This window comes from Staurois parvus, unplaced genomic scaffold, assembly GCF_062004578.1.
Source record: "Staurois parvus isolate SC_StPar_1 unplaced genomic scaffold, SC_StPar_1.0 ptg000538l, whole genome shotgun sequence".
Taxonomy (NCBI): domain Eukaryota; kingdom Metazoa; phylum Chordata; class Amphibia; order Anura; family Ranidae; genus Staurois; species Staurois parvus.
Window position 1 is genome coordinate 196,194 of NW_028318334.1, and position 18,330 is coordinate 214,523.

The 18,330-nt window shown below is 40.9% G+C and overlaps 1 protein-coding gene across 2 annotated transcripts in view; it reads right to left on the minus strand.

The window, feature by feature from the left end:
• The window catches only part of ZNF385C (zinc finger protein 385C), a 243,714-nt gene that overhangs the window by 82,123 nt on the left and 143,261 nt on the right, over positions 1-18,330 (minus strand). For both annotated transcript variants that reach the window (XM_089690623.1, XM_089690624.1), the window contains exon 2: positions 1,141-1,283. In XM_089690623.1, coding sequence (XP_089546749.1) covers positions 1,141-1,283 — 143 coding nt within the window. The remainder of the gene's footprint in view (positions 1-1,140; positions 1,284-18,330) is intronic.

The window sequence follows — 18,330 nt, forward strand, 5'->3', positions numbered from 1 at the left end:
TTATTCTCCACTGTTGTCACCATCAGGAAACCTGCACTAGAGAATGCCATAAAACCATTGCTGGGATGCACGTAGGTAGACAAGAAGTGGCTGCAATGAATTGGAAATACTGGGAAGCAAAAAAGGTAAAAATTAGTAATTTATTTATTTAAAAATAATGGCAATAATTGACCACAGAGTACAAAACAACCACTACCATCAATTAAAAAATACTCATTTAGAAAGTATGAGCCTTGCCCATATGGAAGAAAAATATATTTGAAATATATTTTAAAAATATTCTTCCCAAATATATTGACATATATTTGAAATACTACAATTTAAAAATACATTTAATATATACTGTATGATCATTAAAAATACAAATCTACATTTTTGGAATGCATTTACAAATATATGTAAAAATATATGTTAAAATAACTTTTTTAAACAGCATGTTGAAATGTGTTTTTTATACATTACAAAATATATGAAAAATATTTTTTTTAAATAAATTTTTTTTAAATATATTCTGACAAAGTCAAAATGTAGATTTGTACTTTTAAAGACATGAAGTATATTTGAAATGTATTAAAAATATTTTTCACATATTTTGTAATACAAATGCATTTCAACATATATATATATATATATATATATATATATATATATATATATATATTTATTGAAATATATTTTGAAATATATTGAAAATGGAAAAAATTTTAGTATTTCAAATATATGTCAATTTGTTTGGGAAGAATATTTTTAAATATATTTAAAATTTATTTTTCTTCCATGTGAGTGTGGCTAACACTACTCTGGACATACAAGCCAGCCAAATCACCACTGGAGGAGACTAAGGCTTGGACCTGTCTTTTTAGATGATCCCACATTAGTTTAAGGGGTCACTTTCTGTGTTCAATTATGTTTTATGAATTCTAGCTTTTTGTTTATTCTGGACTGTGAAGCAGGAGAAATGCGTGCTTCTCTCCCCTATAGACAATGCCTTCACTATAAGTTGAATGAATGCTAAGCATTGAAAACATCTTCTATTTTTGTCTGGCAAAAGTAAATAAAATGTCATGCTAACAAATTTTTAGACATCAAAATGGGATACAGAGCTATATAATATACAGATAGATTTTGGGGTTGACTTACTGCATTAAAGTTAGGAAAGAGGCTAAGCGGAGAGACTCCATTGATCCTGAATGTAAGAAGATGCTTAATGTCCAAGTGTGTCTGTATTGGTCTGGTGGGAATCCCTAGAGAAGCCAGTAATGGACCACCATGAGTAGGAGCACCTGCAACAGAAGAAGCAAATGTCACTTCAATGCAGAATAAAAACATGTCCTCTAAGTTCTTCAAGTAAGCAGGTCTGGGTCTGGACTTGTTTAAAACTGTGCTATGAAATAACAGTAATTGCTTATACAGTTTTATATTGGTCTATGATATGCAAAGGATCAGACTTTGTCAAGAAGTCATAACTAAAACTTCCTCAGTTAATTCCATTAGACACTTCGTATGATTTTTCTATTTCTACTTAAATTGACATTATCTAGTTTTGCATTGCGGTCTTGTGTTAAATATTCCATTAAAAAAGAAATACTAGTGCATGTGTGCACAATTATTTTTCTGTTAAAATATAAAAAGTACTGTATGTGCCTTTATATGGCAAATAGATGTCTGTATTATCTACATTTTTTTTATGAATACTATTTCTTACATACATATACATGTAAATTTGACAGGATAGGCCAAAGTACAAAGCGTGTATGCAAAGTAGAATACAGCACACCAATCAAGCAGACATCAGCTTATTGTGGCTACAATAATGACTTATAATAATAGCTTATACAATCATGACTTGTGAAAGATGAAACTGGATTTGTTGCTTTGGGTTCCTGCACTTTCCACATCACACATTTACACCTAAATAGATAGATATCTACAATAGATATTAAATCACATTTAATAATTCATTACATTCATGGATTAATACAGAATTTTAAAACCACATCTTAGTCTCAGCGGAGGAGCTATATGCATGGAAGTAAATGAAGCGGTGAATAAAATCATTTAATAAACTTGCAATCAAGCACATTCAGTAAATGCAAAGAACCATAATGATGTTTAAAGTGCATTAAACTGAAACTATTTGCTAACTGATATAACTGTTGTAAAAAGAAATCTGCTTGTTACTGATTACTGCATTCTGCATCTCTCTACCTCTCCCTGTCCTACTTTTACCTATAGGCCCTGAAGTATTTAGACTGGTGAACAAATAAACATGTTTATTCTTGCAATTAAACCCATTGACTTAAGCCAACCATAGATGATGCGGTTTTCTTTCCTGCAACCTACAATTGCTCAAGTCCCTCCTGTGGAGCTATTGTGTTCTCCTGGCGGGGGGGACGGGGGCACAAGGGAGATGATGAACACAGTAATTATTGCTAGTGCATGAAAAATCTGACCCAAGTTGTACAACAATCGAGTTGGGTACAATCAGCCTGCCTATAGATGGTTCGAATCTTGGTCAGTCCCTGCTGAACCAGGCGAGACTCTAACCATCTATGGCTGTTTTAACTGTTTCTCAAAAGCCATGAATGTTAACTTTCAAAGTTGCTTGTGCTTTCAACTGAACTGTCAAGCCATCAAACGTCTGGTGTCGTAACTGATCACATGTGCAGCCTCATGGCAACTGCAGATCAAACAGAGGTTAAAGTGGCAGCTTCCTTGAATGTAAAGAGTGGGAAGGTTTAGTTCTTCTTTAAGTCATCCTAAAAAGGTCCACGTGTACAACAATGGGTTGAATCACCAACTGTTTTATAGCAGCATCTCGTTACTGGAGTTTACAGCTGTTCAAAGCAAAAAAAAGAACCATGCTCCAAAATGCCAGATTTCCAGCACATTTGGAGGAATGTTAATACACAAGCTACAGCAGGGAAACTAAGAAACGACAACCACAAGTAGGTAGTTATATCAGGTAGTCTGACACATCCAGTGACCTCTATTTTAGCTGGCCTTGGAGTTTCATAAAAGTGCTAGTAATTCCATTTTTCAACATATTTTTCCCTCCTTGTCACCAATCTATCCTATTCTGGGTAATGCTTGGTGCTCAACAAGCATGGATGATTCAGGCTTCCAAACATTAACATACGAACTTACAGACAATCACTTGCTTCATTTCTTTTTACTGACTGCCTGTATGAGTAATATTATACTACTGCTGTCATTATTCCTCCCCTCTGACACCATTCAGCATCCCTTCTTGTCTGGGTACCTCTCTTTTGTTTAAATATTTCGTGTAAAATGACATAAAGATTAGATATCGAGATGTAGAGGAAATTGGTTCTTTCCCATCATAAAAATACAGGCTGCAGCAGTCTGACAGAGATAAAGTGACCTCTTTCTGGCAAAATGGTCCTATTGAAATCCTTATCAGTGTCCCCAAACTGCTTCTAACTACAGGCATAGAAACTGCAGCAGGCCTCTCAAGCGTGGCTGCGCGCAAATTAATTCAAAATCCCCCAGAGGGGAAATCTGGGGAATGTTTATAGAACGAAAGACTAAATTAAATCTATATTTATAGAAAGAGAAAAAAAATGAGACACAGCAAAATCAAACGTCGAATGAAAAAGATTAACAGCACATGAGTCCCTTAGGGGTCCCAAGTCTTAAGGGCAGCCTTATGAAAGCTTGCGGGGCTGCGGAGTTTGGGCACAGTCAATCTTATGTCTTGGATTTATAGTTGAATTGGCCATAGAATGGGTGCTTCTTATCTGAATCAACCTATACACATACATGGATTCAGCTAGAGGAAAATACAAAACATGTAGCAAATATAATTGCCCCCTCAACATATATTTTTAAATACCCTGATTAGCCCTTGTTTGTCTTCAAAAATCATATTTCTTTCCAGTGTTCAAAAGACAAAATGCTGGATTGGTTTGCCTTTGCTCCTTGAAAGGATGTTGCAGGATTGCCACATTCTTCCCTTCCTACTGTTCCATATCCTCCATGATCCTCTCCAGTTACAACATGGGGCTGTCTTCCATTTAATACAAAAAATCGACTTTGCTCAGCCACAGCATTATAGCTCCGCTCTTTACTACAGATAATTCAGATAATTTTCCCATCCTCCTACTATGTAACTGCAGGCAGATCATCAAATTGTGGATAGAAACTGACTGGTGCCAATGGGGTTGATTTAGTAAATAAGCTCTTCACTTTGTAAGGGGATTTTTCCTTAGCTTAGTGAATGAGGCGAAGCTCTGCTGAATCATGTGCAAGCAAAAATATTGATTAAAAAACAAAAAAATTGCCTGTGATTGGGTATTCAACCACGTTTACTAGGCTAAGGGAAAATTCTTTTGCAAGGTGAACAGCCTATTTGTCTTTAGTTAATCAGCCCCAATATCTCTAGCAACCAGCACTAGACTAGATTGTAGAGAGCTGAGAAGGTGTAGAGAGAGGAAAACTAGCATTACTAAATTATTTACTTCTTTATCTGTAAAATTAGGATTGCTTGATTGTTTCTGCATTAAGCCAACAATAGGCATCTACTTTCATATGGAATATATAAAATTTAATAATACTTAATAAAATAGCACATAAACAAAAGTGTAGGGGTGTACTGGTTATTATTGTATAATAACATATTATTTGTATTGTACTTAAAGCAAACCTGCATATTGCCCATGCAGGGAAAAGCAGCAAGTTTACTTGAATTCCTGTTCTCCCAGCTCAGGGGTGCTCAACCTATTGAAGAATGAGTGTCAGCACCTGTGGTAATGAGCCCTTGTAGATACTCAACTTGGGGTTCTCCAGGAGTCTAAGCCCCAGCCTGCTTCTTCACCAGAACCCCTGATGGTGGGGATGGACTTGTAGCAAGCTGGGATCAGGTTGCGTCCCCCGGGTACGCCCAGCTGATGATGAGGAGACTGCTCGCAGGAGCAGAATACAATGGGAGGAGACAAACGGAAATCCAATAGGCTGGCTGAGGTCAGGACAGGCGGAAAACAAGCAAGGTCAGAGAACAAAGCCGATGTCGGTACACAAGTAGTCAATGCAGGATACAGGCAATAGCACCACAAAGGAGCTCAGACAACTAGGAAGTTGCTCAGGCAAAGTGGCCTAGTCTGAGCATGTCTTATATAGGCAGGCAAACAAGGAGGTGGGCCAGGATGTGATGGAAGGGAAGGAAATAAAACCCAGAGAACAGCAGAAGACGCCCACAGATGAGCACAGACAAACACACATGTAAAAAGGGATCAGGAACTGCACTGCAGCAAGGAGGTAAGAATACACAAACAAGAAACTGCAGGCTAACATGTGATAATGAGGGCCACTTAAGTGATTTGATGACCGGTCGCAGGCCACAATGAAAGGAAATGGTTCTGAGTTTAGAATTTTTTTTTAAATTTTAAATAGCATAATGAACATTTTCCTCCTGCAGCCCATGAATGCTGATGGGCAGGAGAGGAGGAATAGCTGGCAGTCGCAGAAGGAAAATGGAGAGGATCAGTTCCTGTATATGCCACCCCTCCTGTCCAAGTTTAAAAAGAATGGAACATGGAGACCGTATGGGCCCCCTGGAGCATGGAGCAGGATCACCATTGCGACCCTTGACAGTACACCAATGGTTGGGGAGGAGTAGTCAAAATGCGTCACCCCCTAAACCACAAATGTAGATGAGCCCTAACTGTCCTGAGCCCCCTATAAAGCTTTTTTCACACTGATGCACTGTGGTTTATCTGTGACCTTCCTGCAGGTTAGCTGCACTTTTCATAGACTTCTATCATATCTTGCGGGTGTGGTGCACTTTCTGAAAAGTCACCAAACCCACAGGAGATAATAGAAGTTCACCTGGTTTGAGGTGGATGGCCACATCAGAGGGTTCCAAGGGCCAAGGTTTAGCACCCCTGCCCCAGCTACTTGTACTCACCTTCCCTTTGATTTCATGGGACTCTGGGACTTAAGTAGTTAAAGATCATGTGATGAGGGGCTCAAGGCAGCCACTTTGTTTGCTTCGAATCCTCCAGTTTTGCCTTGGACTGGATAAAGAGGTTCTTTGGGACAAATGTTTGGACAGTGACTCCATTTCCCAGGACTTGTAATTCTGTTTCTACCAGTTATCCCTATTGGACACTGTAGCCTGTTCTACTTCAACTGTGTTTTAATATGGGACTCTGGGAATTGCTGTTCTACACTTACTGTGCTTTGCGTCGGGTCTCTGGGACTTCCAGTTCCTGTCTTTGGTCTAAATGTGTTCTCTCTCTGAGCTCCACGTTCATCAGACAGCACATTACAGGCCTAGTGAGTATCATGAAGTACCTCTACACCCTGTTCCAAATTATTATGCAAATTCTATTTAGGTGTCACAAAGATTAAATATTTTGTTTTTCAGTTTAACTCATGGATGGCATTGTGTGTCAGGGCTCTTTTGATCACTGAAAACAATCTCGGACACCTGTGATAATTAGATTGACCGATGAGCCCAATTTAAGTTAAAACTACTGAAGGACGGTGTTCCACATTATTAAGCAGAGCACCATTTTCAAGCAATATGGGGAAGAAAAAGGATCTCTCTGCTGCCGAAAAGAGTGAAATAGTTCAATGCCTTGGACGATATTAGATATTTCACGAAAACTTAAGCATGATCATCGTACTATTAAGAGATTTGTGGCTGATTCAGAGCACAGACAGGTTCGTGCAGATAAAGGCACATTGAGGAAAATTTCTGCCAGATCCATGCATCAGATCAAGAGAGCAGCTGCTAAAATACCATTACATAGCAGCAAACACATATTTGAAGCTGCTGGTGCCTCTGGAGTCCCACGGACATCAAGGTGTAGAGTCCTCCAGAGTCTTGCAACTGTGCATAAACCTTCTATTCGGCCACCACTAACCAATGCTCACAAGCAGAAACGGCTGCATTGGGCAGAAAAATACATGAAGACTAATTTTCAAACAGTCCTGTTCACTGATGAGTGCCGTGCAACCCTGGATGGTCCAGATGGGTGGAGTAGTGGATGGTTGGTGGACGGCCACCCTGTTCCAACAAGGCTGTGACGTCAGCAAGGCGGTGGTGGAGTCATGTTTTGGGCTGGAATCATGGGAACAGAGCTGGTCGACCCCTTTAGGGTCCCCGAAGGTGTAAAAATTACCTCTGCAAAGTATGTGCAGTTTATGACTGTCCACTTTCTTCCCTGGTACAGAAGGAAGAACTATGCTTTCCATAATAAAATCATCTTCATGCATGACAATGCACCATCTCATGCTGCAAAGAATACCTCTGCATCAATGGCTGCTATGGGGATAAATGGAGAGAAAGTCATGGTCTGGCCTCCATTCTCCCCTGACCTCAATCCTATTGAGAACCTTTGGTGCATCTTCAAGCAAAAGATCTATGAGGGTGGGAGGCAGTTTACATCCAAACAGCAGCTCTGGGAGCTGACATCTTGCAAACAAATTCAAGCAGAAACAGTCCAAAAACTCACAAGTTCAATGGATGCAAGACTTGTGAAGCTGCTATCAAATAAGGGATCCTATGTTACAATGTAACGTGACCTGCTAAAATGTTTAAAAAGTTAAAATGTTGTTAAATGTTTGATTGAAATAGCTTTTGATTTCAGTAAATATGCTGCAAACACAACAAATTACAATTTTCAGTTCTTTACAACCTATAAAGTGTTTTGAAACTTACTGTGCGTAATAATTTGGAACAGTGCATTGGAAGTTTTTTATGTTTAAAAAAAATACTGTTATCATTAGGAGGTTTGTTCACTAAAATTTGAATTGTACTCTTAATAGTTGACAACATGAGAATTATACTGACTGTTATTTACATTATTTAGGCAAATGAGAAAAATATAATTTGCATAATAATCTGGAACAGGGTGTATATACTTTTTATCAGTTGTTATAGACTAAGAAGCCTTACCAGAGACTTTTATAGAGCACCAATTCTCAAACCAGAGGTATACTATTCACACTAGTGAGGCTTGAGGGTTTTTCATGTTGTAAATGAGGCCTAGTTCTCATGTGTGACAAGATTGGAAGGTGAAAATGTTTGACAACTGCTTTTCTATAGCGTTCTTCAAGAACTTGTTTGATAGGAAGTCAGCTGAGACTGAGAAAATGTTTATCTGGACCACTGAACTCTTTCTCAAATGTCATAAAGCTCATCAAACATTTAAACCTTGTCTATCTAAATACATAATTTTAGTTTATATCAAGGTCAAATAAAACTAATGTTCACCACATTTACCTCCCAATCTCTGTCAACCAACTGAATCTTTATCAGACGTTAAGCGTAAGCATTCATTAGCACGCAAAGCCTTATGTGGGCAAATGTTACTATTCAGTGTCTATTTCCTGCCCTCCAGCCCAGCTGAAAAGACTCAATAATTAGGTGGTAGTCTTTTTTCTGTAAGTGTCTGTAAGCAATAAGGCTTGCGCACAGTAATCTTCTTCCTCACAAGCAGGGGTGTAGATGGGGGGGGGGTCAGGGGGGTCCAAACCCCTCCCCAAGAGGGACATGTGTTAATGGAATATCAGCTAGGTGGGACTAACTGCTCTGGGAGCTGCACAGCCTGTCCCTAGTCCCAGCCACAACCGGTTTCCTATATCTTGTAAAAAAAAAACATGCCGCCGGGACTAGGGGGATCCTCGGGAATGTCAGGAGAGAGGGATTTATGAGCAATCCTTAGCACCCAATTGGCAGAGGAGGCATTGATAGTGGAACAGCCTATAGCCTACAGGCTGCCCAGCCTTTCGCTGCCCTCAGCCAATGGGTACACAAAGTGCAGTGTCCGTCACTGTAAGTGAATCCCGCAGCTTCCTTTAAAATTGTTGTTTTTGCTTTTTTGCCAAATGGTGGTATATAATGGTGTTAATGCACCAAGTGTTTGGCTTGTAGTTGTGGTGCAGCCCCCTTGACCCAGATGGTTTCATGGTCAACTCAACATGCAGCCGGTGCAATCACCCCGGGTGCAATATTTTGAGTTGCACAGAAATGAGTTCCTGTCCTCCTCCCGAACCCGAGCCCCCAGAAAACTTACAGGTCCATCCACTTGCTCCTCTCTTCCCCCTCCTCTGATGACAGCTCCATCCTGATCGTTCCCTGGTCTCAGTCTCCAGGTGACAGCCAGTTGGGGAGGTGCAGCTGTCCTGAAAGGAGGGAGATCCCCACACTGCTCCATCCACCCCCAGCATGCCTGAGCTTGTTATGCCGCTATATGTCTCTGTTACATTTTAAAGTGTTACTAGACCCACAACAGTAAAATCAGTCTGTATATGCAGTAAAGCATGCTTGTTATACTGTGACCTAAGGGTTTAATCTACACGTGAAAAAGGAAGTTTAATCCTGTCTTTTCTGATCCTCCTCTTCTTTTCCTCTCATCAATCCATCTGCTGAAAGAACAGAGCCTTGGGGGACAGCTGCACATGCTCAGTTTGGTGTGTTTTGCTAGAAAGGTTTTTTTTTTTATGGGAGAGTGCATGTAATCAGCACAGGGCCAATCGGTACTGTCCAGACAGAAGGTCAGGGGTCCTGCAGCCTCAAAGGACAATCAGGGGAGAATGACAACTCCTACAAGATGAACCAGTACTCTGCTGGACACTGATAGAAGTCACAAGACTGCTCTAACTGTTGATGAGAAAAGGTATTTAGAAGTTTATATTTACTAAAATAATTACATTTCCATGTTGCGTGTACTGTGGGTGACCAGATATAGTGAATGCAGGGTCTTTGGTTTAGCAATACTTTAACAAAACCCAACGAGCACAGCTCCCTCCCTCCACACAAATGGGAGAGGCTGGATCTTCTCTTTCCCCATCTCACTGTGTTCATCCACACTCTGTGCAGCATCTGTGAAGGAGATGTGGGGGTGGGAAATTTAAACAAGTAACCAACAGCCACATTGAAACAGAAGCTGTTGACTGAGCCAGTGAGCCCCCTGGGACCTTGATTTCTAACGGCAGCCCTGCTGATAGGACATTATAAAAGAAGAGGATTATTCTGATTCGCTGCATTGACAGCCTGATTTGGCAGCATCCACTAGCAAGAAGAAAGTGCTGGGGGGAGGTTTGAAAAGGTAGAAGTCATTGACAGAACCCACAGGTGGGAGAGATTGCTGGTGGGAGCCCACAGAGAGAGCCAGCAGGGACTGGGGAGCAAGCGGTGTTGGGAGAGAGGACTGCAGCAGAGGGTGCTATGTACAAACCTGGGAGAGGAATGAGGAGAGTAAGATGGAGAGAGAGCAGCCATGCAGGGAAAATGCAAACCACCAGGACGCAGCAGCAGAGTCTGGGGACACGCAAACAGAGGCAGAGCAGCTCTATCTGTACACAGTCTGGGCACCCCAATTATTTATTTATTTATTTCAGGTACAGTTTTGGCAGTGGGATGGGGACTTCTTGTCTAACTCCTGAAACAAAATCAAAGCAAGACGAGTGGGCAGCACAGTGGCTAAATGGTTAGCACTTCCACCTGGCAGCATTAGGGTCGTGGGTTCAAATCCCAACCACAGCACCACCTGCCTGGAGTTTGCATGTTGTGCCTGTGTGGGTTTCCTCCAGTTTCCTCCCACACTCCAAAGACTTGCTGGTAGGTGAATTGGCTCCTGTCTAAAGTGGCCCTAGTATTTTTATGTATGAATGTGAGTTAGGGACTTTAGACTATATACGCCCCTTGAGGGTTAGGAACTGATGTGAATGTACAATATATATGTAAAGCACTGCGTAAATTGACAGCGCTATACAAGTACCTGTAATAAATAAATAAGTGCGCTGCTCAGCCATTCACAAGAAGACTTGTATTTTATCAACAAATACAAAGCTTCCTCCGATTGATTGAGGCAGGCAGATCACATCATGATCTCCACCTCAGCCAATCAAAAAAAGGCTTGTATTCATTGATAAAATACAAGGCTTCTAGAGAATGGCTGAGCAGCGATCAGCTGGACTCTATTTTGTTGTGCAAGTCCCTGTCCTGCTGCCAGAACACAGCGCACTATACTGCATATACAATTTAGCTGATGCTACACACAGTTCGTACAGCACTGACAGTGAGTGCATCCATTCATAAAGGAAACAGTTCACTTGGACCTGCTTGGCCCAAATGAACTATTTAAAGTCACTGTAAACATGGAGTTAAACTTTAACCCCCCCCCCCCCCACTGTGCTATAGGGATAGTGGGGCCTGCTCTTCATCTCCATCCAGACTACAGGGTTGGCCATCATGGGATGGTCTTCTGAACCAGAAAATCATGTGGACACCAGGATTGAGAAGGAGACCCAAAGCGTTGCTGACTACCTCTCGCTTGGTTAGGGTAGGGGAGATTGATCGCCATCAAGAGGTCAGCTGCAGCATCGGTGTGGTGAGAGGCCTTCGCCTGCCATTATTTGTTTCATATCTGTTTGCTGTCACAGAGATTTGCTGCCACCAGTAGAGTTTTGCCTAAAGGAGGCTGCATACATTGGGCTGTATGTGACATACTCCTGCTCAGTAGTTCCTATTAATGAAGTTCTTCTACAAGGTAGGCTGTTTACAGAAGCATATGTAATGGTTTAATTTTTTACAATCATTGTGCTGACGTCTGTACATGTTGGTTAGACTCTTGCTTGTAGTACAGTAATTAACCCCTTTCCCTCCTGAGGATTTACCCCCTTCCTGACCAGGCCATTTTTTACGTTACAGCGCTGCGCTACTTTAACTGACAATTGTGCAGTCATGCAACGCTGCACCCAAATTAAATTTATGTCCTTTTTTTCCAACAAATTGAGCTTTCGGTGGTATTTGATCGCCTGTGCGGTTTTTATTTTTTGCGTTATATAAAAAACAAAGACCGACAATTTTGAGGAAAAAAACCCAATATTTTTTACTTTTTGCTATTAAACAGGTCAAAAAACAGGTAAAAAAAAATTAAAAAAATCTAATTTCATCATGAATCTAGGCCAAAATGTATTCTGCGACACGTCTTTGCAAAAAAAATCCCAATACATGTAAATTAATTGGTTTACATGAAAGTTATAGCATTTACAAATGGCACTATAGATACTGGAATTTTTATTTTTTAATAATAATGGCGGCGGTCAGCGACGTATAGTGGGACTGCGGCAGGCTTTCTGACATTGGAAGGAACTGACTTGGTGTCACTCACATCCGCAGTGACATCAATACAATGATCAGTGCTCAAAAAAAAAGCAATGACACTGTACTAATGGCACTGGACAGGAAGGGGTTAATATGAGAGGAGATCAAAGGGTTAACTGTGTGCTGGGAGTGTTTTACTGGGGGACGGTGTGTTGGTGCTTCACTGTAAGCACACTGCTCTGGATGGCTGTGCACAGCCATCCAGATCAGTGTGCCGGAGCCGACAGGTAGGAGGATTGTTAGTAAACAAAGAAGCCCTCCTCCCCATCAGAGATCCTCGGTAATCACCAGACGGCGGCGGGTAATCACAAATCATAAATGGTGGCGCGGGTAGGGCACCTGCCCCTTACCCGGAAATGCAAAATCAGTATATATACACGTGATTTTGCACACCCCTGCCGCCCTGTAGCAGTATATCTGCTATAGGGGGGTGGGGATATGGTTAAAGCATGGGTTTTGGTTAAAAAGACTGTGGCATATGTTATCCTATACACAGTAAGTCCCTCCTACAGTAACAAAGTCCCTCCCACTGTTAGCACAATTTTGCAGCACCCAGCAAGGCAGGCACACTAATTAATGTCCTGTGGGTAACCAAGACTGAACCCCTCTTTCCCCCCCGGGAAAAAAATTATTTATGGCCCTGCTCACTAGTGAATGCATATGCATAATTTTTGGCAAAGCTTCAACTGGGCTTTTCAATGGTAAATCTGAAGCTAAATTAAAACCTGGAAGCTGATTGGTTTCTATGCAGAGCTGCATCAGATTTTGTACTCTCCAGTTTTAGTAAATCAACCCCCATAGCTGTGCTGCTGAAGGTATAGCTGCAATTTAAATAGAACATCCAGAAGGCCAGGTAAAAGCCTATTAAGATAACGGAAACAAACTGATGAAGTTGGAAAGTCCATAAGAATTTTGACATCAGTCCATGATTTAACCAAACAGAATTTCCTAAATTGAAATATCAGTTTAACTAAAAATGCATGGTATACAAGAGAACGGAGATAAATTGGGCTTATCACTTCTAGATTACTGGAAGTCATATCATAATAATATCTTTGCCAAAACCCTACCTCCCCACCCCGCTCTCCCAGATGGTCATCAGTTCCTCAGTAGGCGTACTGAGGAAGCCCAAATCTGGGACGTAATGTATGTAAGTGGAAGGAGCTGAGCCCTGGAAGTTTTGAACTGATGACCATCCGGGACAGCAGGGTGGTGAGCCATGTAACGAAATTATACATTACATGCTGGCTTGTTTCGTACATTTTGTAAGTGTTTTTAAATTGGGTGCTAATAAATTGTTTTATACATAGAGAGTAGTATGGTTCCACTTTTCTGTTTTCCATAATACATATTATCTGTGGCGGTGCCAGGAGAGGAGCTGGAGGAAGACCACAGAGGGTGTACACAAGTCTGTCCACATGTTGAGCCCATAATGACCTATTGATGAGGTCGTAAAGTGAGGCAAGCAGGTTTTTCACCCAATGGTGGTGGCACGGTTGGCACTGAAGAAAAGAGAAGATGTATCTTATACACATTGCACAGAGGTGTTATAAAATACTTTTTCATGGGACTTTAATTATATTGTTTAATATTTATTTTTATATGAGATGTTAGTCTGTTGTGCTACACATTATTGTTAATTTTGGAACAGATGTTGTGAAGTAACTAACAGTGTATTAGCAGCAACTATTTAGAGCACTATCACATTATTTTAGGGTGTGTTGCACTGATTGAATAGGGGTTTAGATGGCTATCGGCATTGTCACTGCAATTTCACAAGCCTGTAACATAAGCCCCATACATACAATGAGAATATAAGATGAAGAATCGTCCATTTGTTTGCATGCTAGTCTCATATTGAAAATGAAGAGGTTACTAAAGTTACGAAAATTCTCGTATGACAGAATACAATTTTGGAAGTGATGTAATATATTGTATTGTACTGTAACGTATTCTTTACTTTCTGAGCATCTGTGGTCTTGTTTTTCAGATTTTTTTCAGACAAACACTGTAATAATTAAACGAAAGTCTTATGTTCTGGTATCATACAAGAAATTTATTGTGCTTGTCCCTTCGGATAATTTCACATGAACTGGCTCTTGACGGCTGTGTACTAATGATCGGATTATCAGACGATTGCTTCGGAAACAGTATTTTTTGTCCAATTTTCTGGTCATGTGTGCTGAGCATTAGGCTGGCCATACACTATACAATTTTCTTGAGAATTATGCTTTAGATTTACCAAAAACCATATAATATGAGGTCAAACCTAAACAACACTTTCAATTGTATCCAATTAGGCAGGCCCTTGCACTATATAGTTGAAGATAAATCTAAAGGAAATTGGGCAGCAAATTGGACAGAAAAATGTATAGTGTATGGCCAGCCTTAGTCCTGCCCACTGCTTTCTGGATTGACAGCACTAACTTTGCTGCTGACCCTCCCCCATCCCAGAGGCTGCAGTGTCCAATTCCTACCAAACAAAACTTGTAGCTTTTTCTCAATGTCTTCCATGTTGGCTTTGTTTGCTGTTATTTATAATTTTTTTCATTGCTAATAATGTACTACATTGCTATTTGCTACATTAGAGAAATGTGGTTGTACTTTCTGTATGCCTGTTTATTTATTCAGTATGCCTGTTTATTTATCCCTTATTGTAAAAACCCTTTAGGCACATTTAAATCAGCTTGCTACATTCCAGGTGTATCCAAACAAAAGCTGCTCAAAGTCTTTCCGTTCACTGTTTGTAGACAACAGCCACAACCAGAGAAGAAAAGCATTTCTGTGGGCAGCACAGTGGCTAAATGGTTAGCACTTCCGCCTGGCAGTACTCGGGTCATCGGTTTGAATCCCAACCATGGCACCACCTGCCTGGAGTTTGCATGTTCTCCCTGTGCCTGCGTGGGTTTCCTCCCATACTCCAAAAACATGCTGGTAGGTTAATTGGCTCCTGTCTAAATTGGCCCTAGTATGTGTATGTATGAATATGAGTTAGGGACTTTAGATTGTATGCCCCTTGAGGGTTAGGGACTGATGTGAATGTACAATATATATATATATATATATATATGTAAAGCACTGCGTAAATCGACAGCACTATACAAGTACCTGTAATAAATAAAAAATAAATAAATTTCTGCTGCTGTAGAAAAGGACACTTGTCTTCTGTGTAGAAGCAGTGGCCTCTCTGCAGATTTCGGATGCTCAGAGCTCATCAATCAGCAGAGAACATGAGCTATGCCAACTGAATGGCTCTAGCATTGTATCAGCTGAGGCATGTTGGACGCACTGAGAGCAAAAGTCCTCATCTGGAGCATACTGCCAGGGGACAGGCTTTTCTTCTATGGCTACTTTCTATAGAAAATGAACTTGAAAACTCACAGCACCTTTCATTTTGAGGCAGCTCAAATATATTTAGTTGATTTAAATTAGAAGTTCAGTTGGGTTTTAATATAATCATGATTTTTTTTTTTTTTTAAAGTAAGAAAGGTGTAGTCATTATGTTCTGTAGGTATAACTGAAAGTCCTGGCAGAAAATTAGCTGCCAAATCATTTAGTTGTTTCCTGCTGCTAAATATACAGTCTGGCTTATTTTCTTAAGAATTAGGACAGCGGCATTTGTACCTCCAGCAACTCCAGAGCTGAAAAGTCTAATCCATGATTTATGCTGTTTTCTCTATAAGAAAAAAGCCAATCTTATCCCATTTGACAGAAATAGATTCATGAAGGAGAAGTGAAGTTGAAAGTCAGTGATCGGGTCGGTGACTTTTTTATTTTAACAGTTAAACTGCCAAACACAGCTGACCATATGGGTCCTTGAACCAGTTTTGTCACTAGCGACAATACTTGTAGGGAACAGGAACTAAGAGCAGAGGTAGCTGAAAAATGAAATCAAAAAGAGTGCTGCTACTCTTTAACAGTCCAATCAAAGGCCAGGGTAGGGGGTGATCAACTGTTTTGCGTATTTGCAGAAAAAAATAATGATATCAACCAGCCTGTGCTGTCTGGAAGACATGTGTAAGTCTCAGGATTGGGTGGGCAGAAAGACAAATCCTTTGTTGGGTAGGAGAGATGTATATAGCTGTTTGCCTGGAATTAATCCTAAAAATCGAACTACCACTTAGAAATTGGTTTGTAAATCCACATTTTCGTGCACCATATGAGTTTTGCTCTGGTCCTTTTATCCATGCAAAGGTCATTTGTTGAGTGCATTTTTTGGCTGCAGTGACCATCCATCGCTGTGGTATTTCCTATACACTGCAATTTTGAGAAACTCCTTGCACTGATTGATAATCTTTGGGTACCTAAACAGGTGGGATACATAATCCAGTTTGGTGATACAATCACTGTACTACTGCTTTTATTCCACCTTTCTAAAGACTGGCTTAAGAACGAAACATTTACTATAGTTCTATTAGTGTTACAATTCATAGTTGTGTTTGAAGAAAACCTGTCATAGGACAATCATGGAGGATGTAATTTCTGACATCTTTTAAGCATTCTATTTGCCTGGCTGTCATGCTGACCCTCTCTTGCCCCACTACTATGAGCCATTGACCCAGAACTACTATGAAGATGAGTACTTCAGACGTCATGTTAAACCTGAAATTTAATGTTTTTTTGTTTTTTAATCCATGTAGTAATTACATGGATATTGATAAAATATCTCTTTGCAAGAGGAGATACATATATTGTCTTTAGTTAGCAAAATCAGAGCAAAGTAGCAGCCAGTTGTATTTAGAAAGTGGTTGCACGTTCTTAAATACACTGCTCAAAAAATTTAAAGGAACACTTTTTAATCTGAGTATAGCATTAAGTCAATTAAACTCCTCGGATATCCATCTGATCAGTTAAGTAGCAGAGGGGGTTGTTAATCAGTTTCAGCTGGTTTGGTGTTAATGAAATTAACAACAGGTGCACTAAATGGGCAACAATGAGACAACCCCCAAAACAGGAATGGTTTTACAGGTGGAGGCCACTGACATTTTTTTCCCTAATCATCTTTTCTGACTGTTTTTCACTAGTTTTGCATATGGCTAGGGTCAGTGTCACTACTGGTAGCATAAGGCGATACCTGGACACTACAGAGGTTGCACAGGCAGTCCAACTCCTCCAGGATGGCACATCAATACGTGCCATTGCCAGGTTTGCTATGTCTCCCAGCACAGTCTCAAGAGCATGGAGGAGATTCCAGGAGACAGGCAGTTACTCTATGAGAGCTGGACATGGCCCTAGAAGGTCCTTAACCCATCAGCAGGACCGGTATCTGCTTCTTTGTGCAAGGAGGAACAGGATGAGCACTGCCAGAGCCCTACAAAGTGACCTCCAGAAGGCCACTGGTGTAAATGTCTCTGACCAAACAATTAGAAATAGACTTCATGAGGGAGGCCTGAGGGCCAGACATCCTCTAGTGGGCCCTGTGCTTAATGCCCAGCACCATAGAGCTTGATTGGAATTTGTCATTGAACACCAGAATTGGCAGGTCCACCACTGGCACCCTGTGCTTTTCACAGATGAGAGCAGGTTCACCCTGAGCACATGTAACAGATGTGAAAGGGTCTGGAGAAGCCGTTGAGAAAGTTATGCTGCCTGTAACATGGTTCAGCATGACCGTTTTGGTGGTGGGTTAGTGATGGTCTGGGGAGGCATATCCATGGAGGGACGCACAGACTTCTACAGGTTAGATAATGGCACCCTGACTTCCATTAGGTATTGGGATGAAATTCTTGGACCCATCGCCAGACCCTATGCTGGTGCAGTGGGTCCTGGGTTCCTTCTGGTGCACAACAATGCCCGATCTCACGTGGCGAGAATATGCAGGCAGTTCCTGGAGGATGAAGGAATTGATACCATTGAATAGATCTCACGTCCGCCTGACCAGAATCCAATAGAACACCTCTGGGATATAATGTTTTGGTTCATCTGACGCTGCCAGGTTGCACCTCAGACTGTCCAGGAGCTCAGTGATGCCCTGGTCCAGATCTGGGAGGAAATACCCCAGGACACCATCCGTTGTCTCATTAGGAGCATGCCCTGACATTGTCAGGCATGCATACAAGCACATGGGGGCCATACAAAGTAATATTTTGAGTTGCTGCAATAAAATTTCAGCAAAATGGACTAGCCTGCTGAATCATTTTTTCACTTTGATTTTTGGGGTGTCTTTGAATTCAGCCCTCTGTAAGTTGATA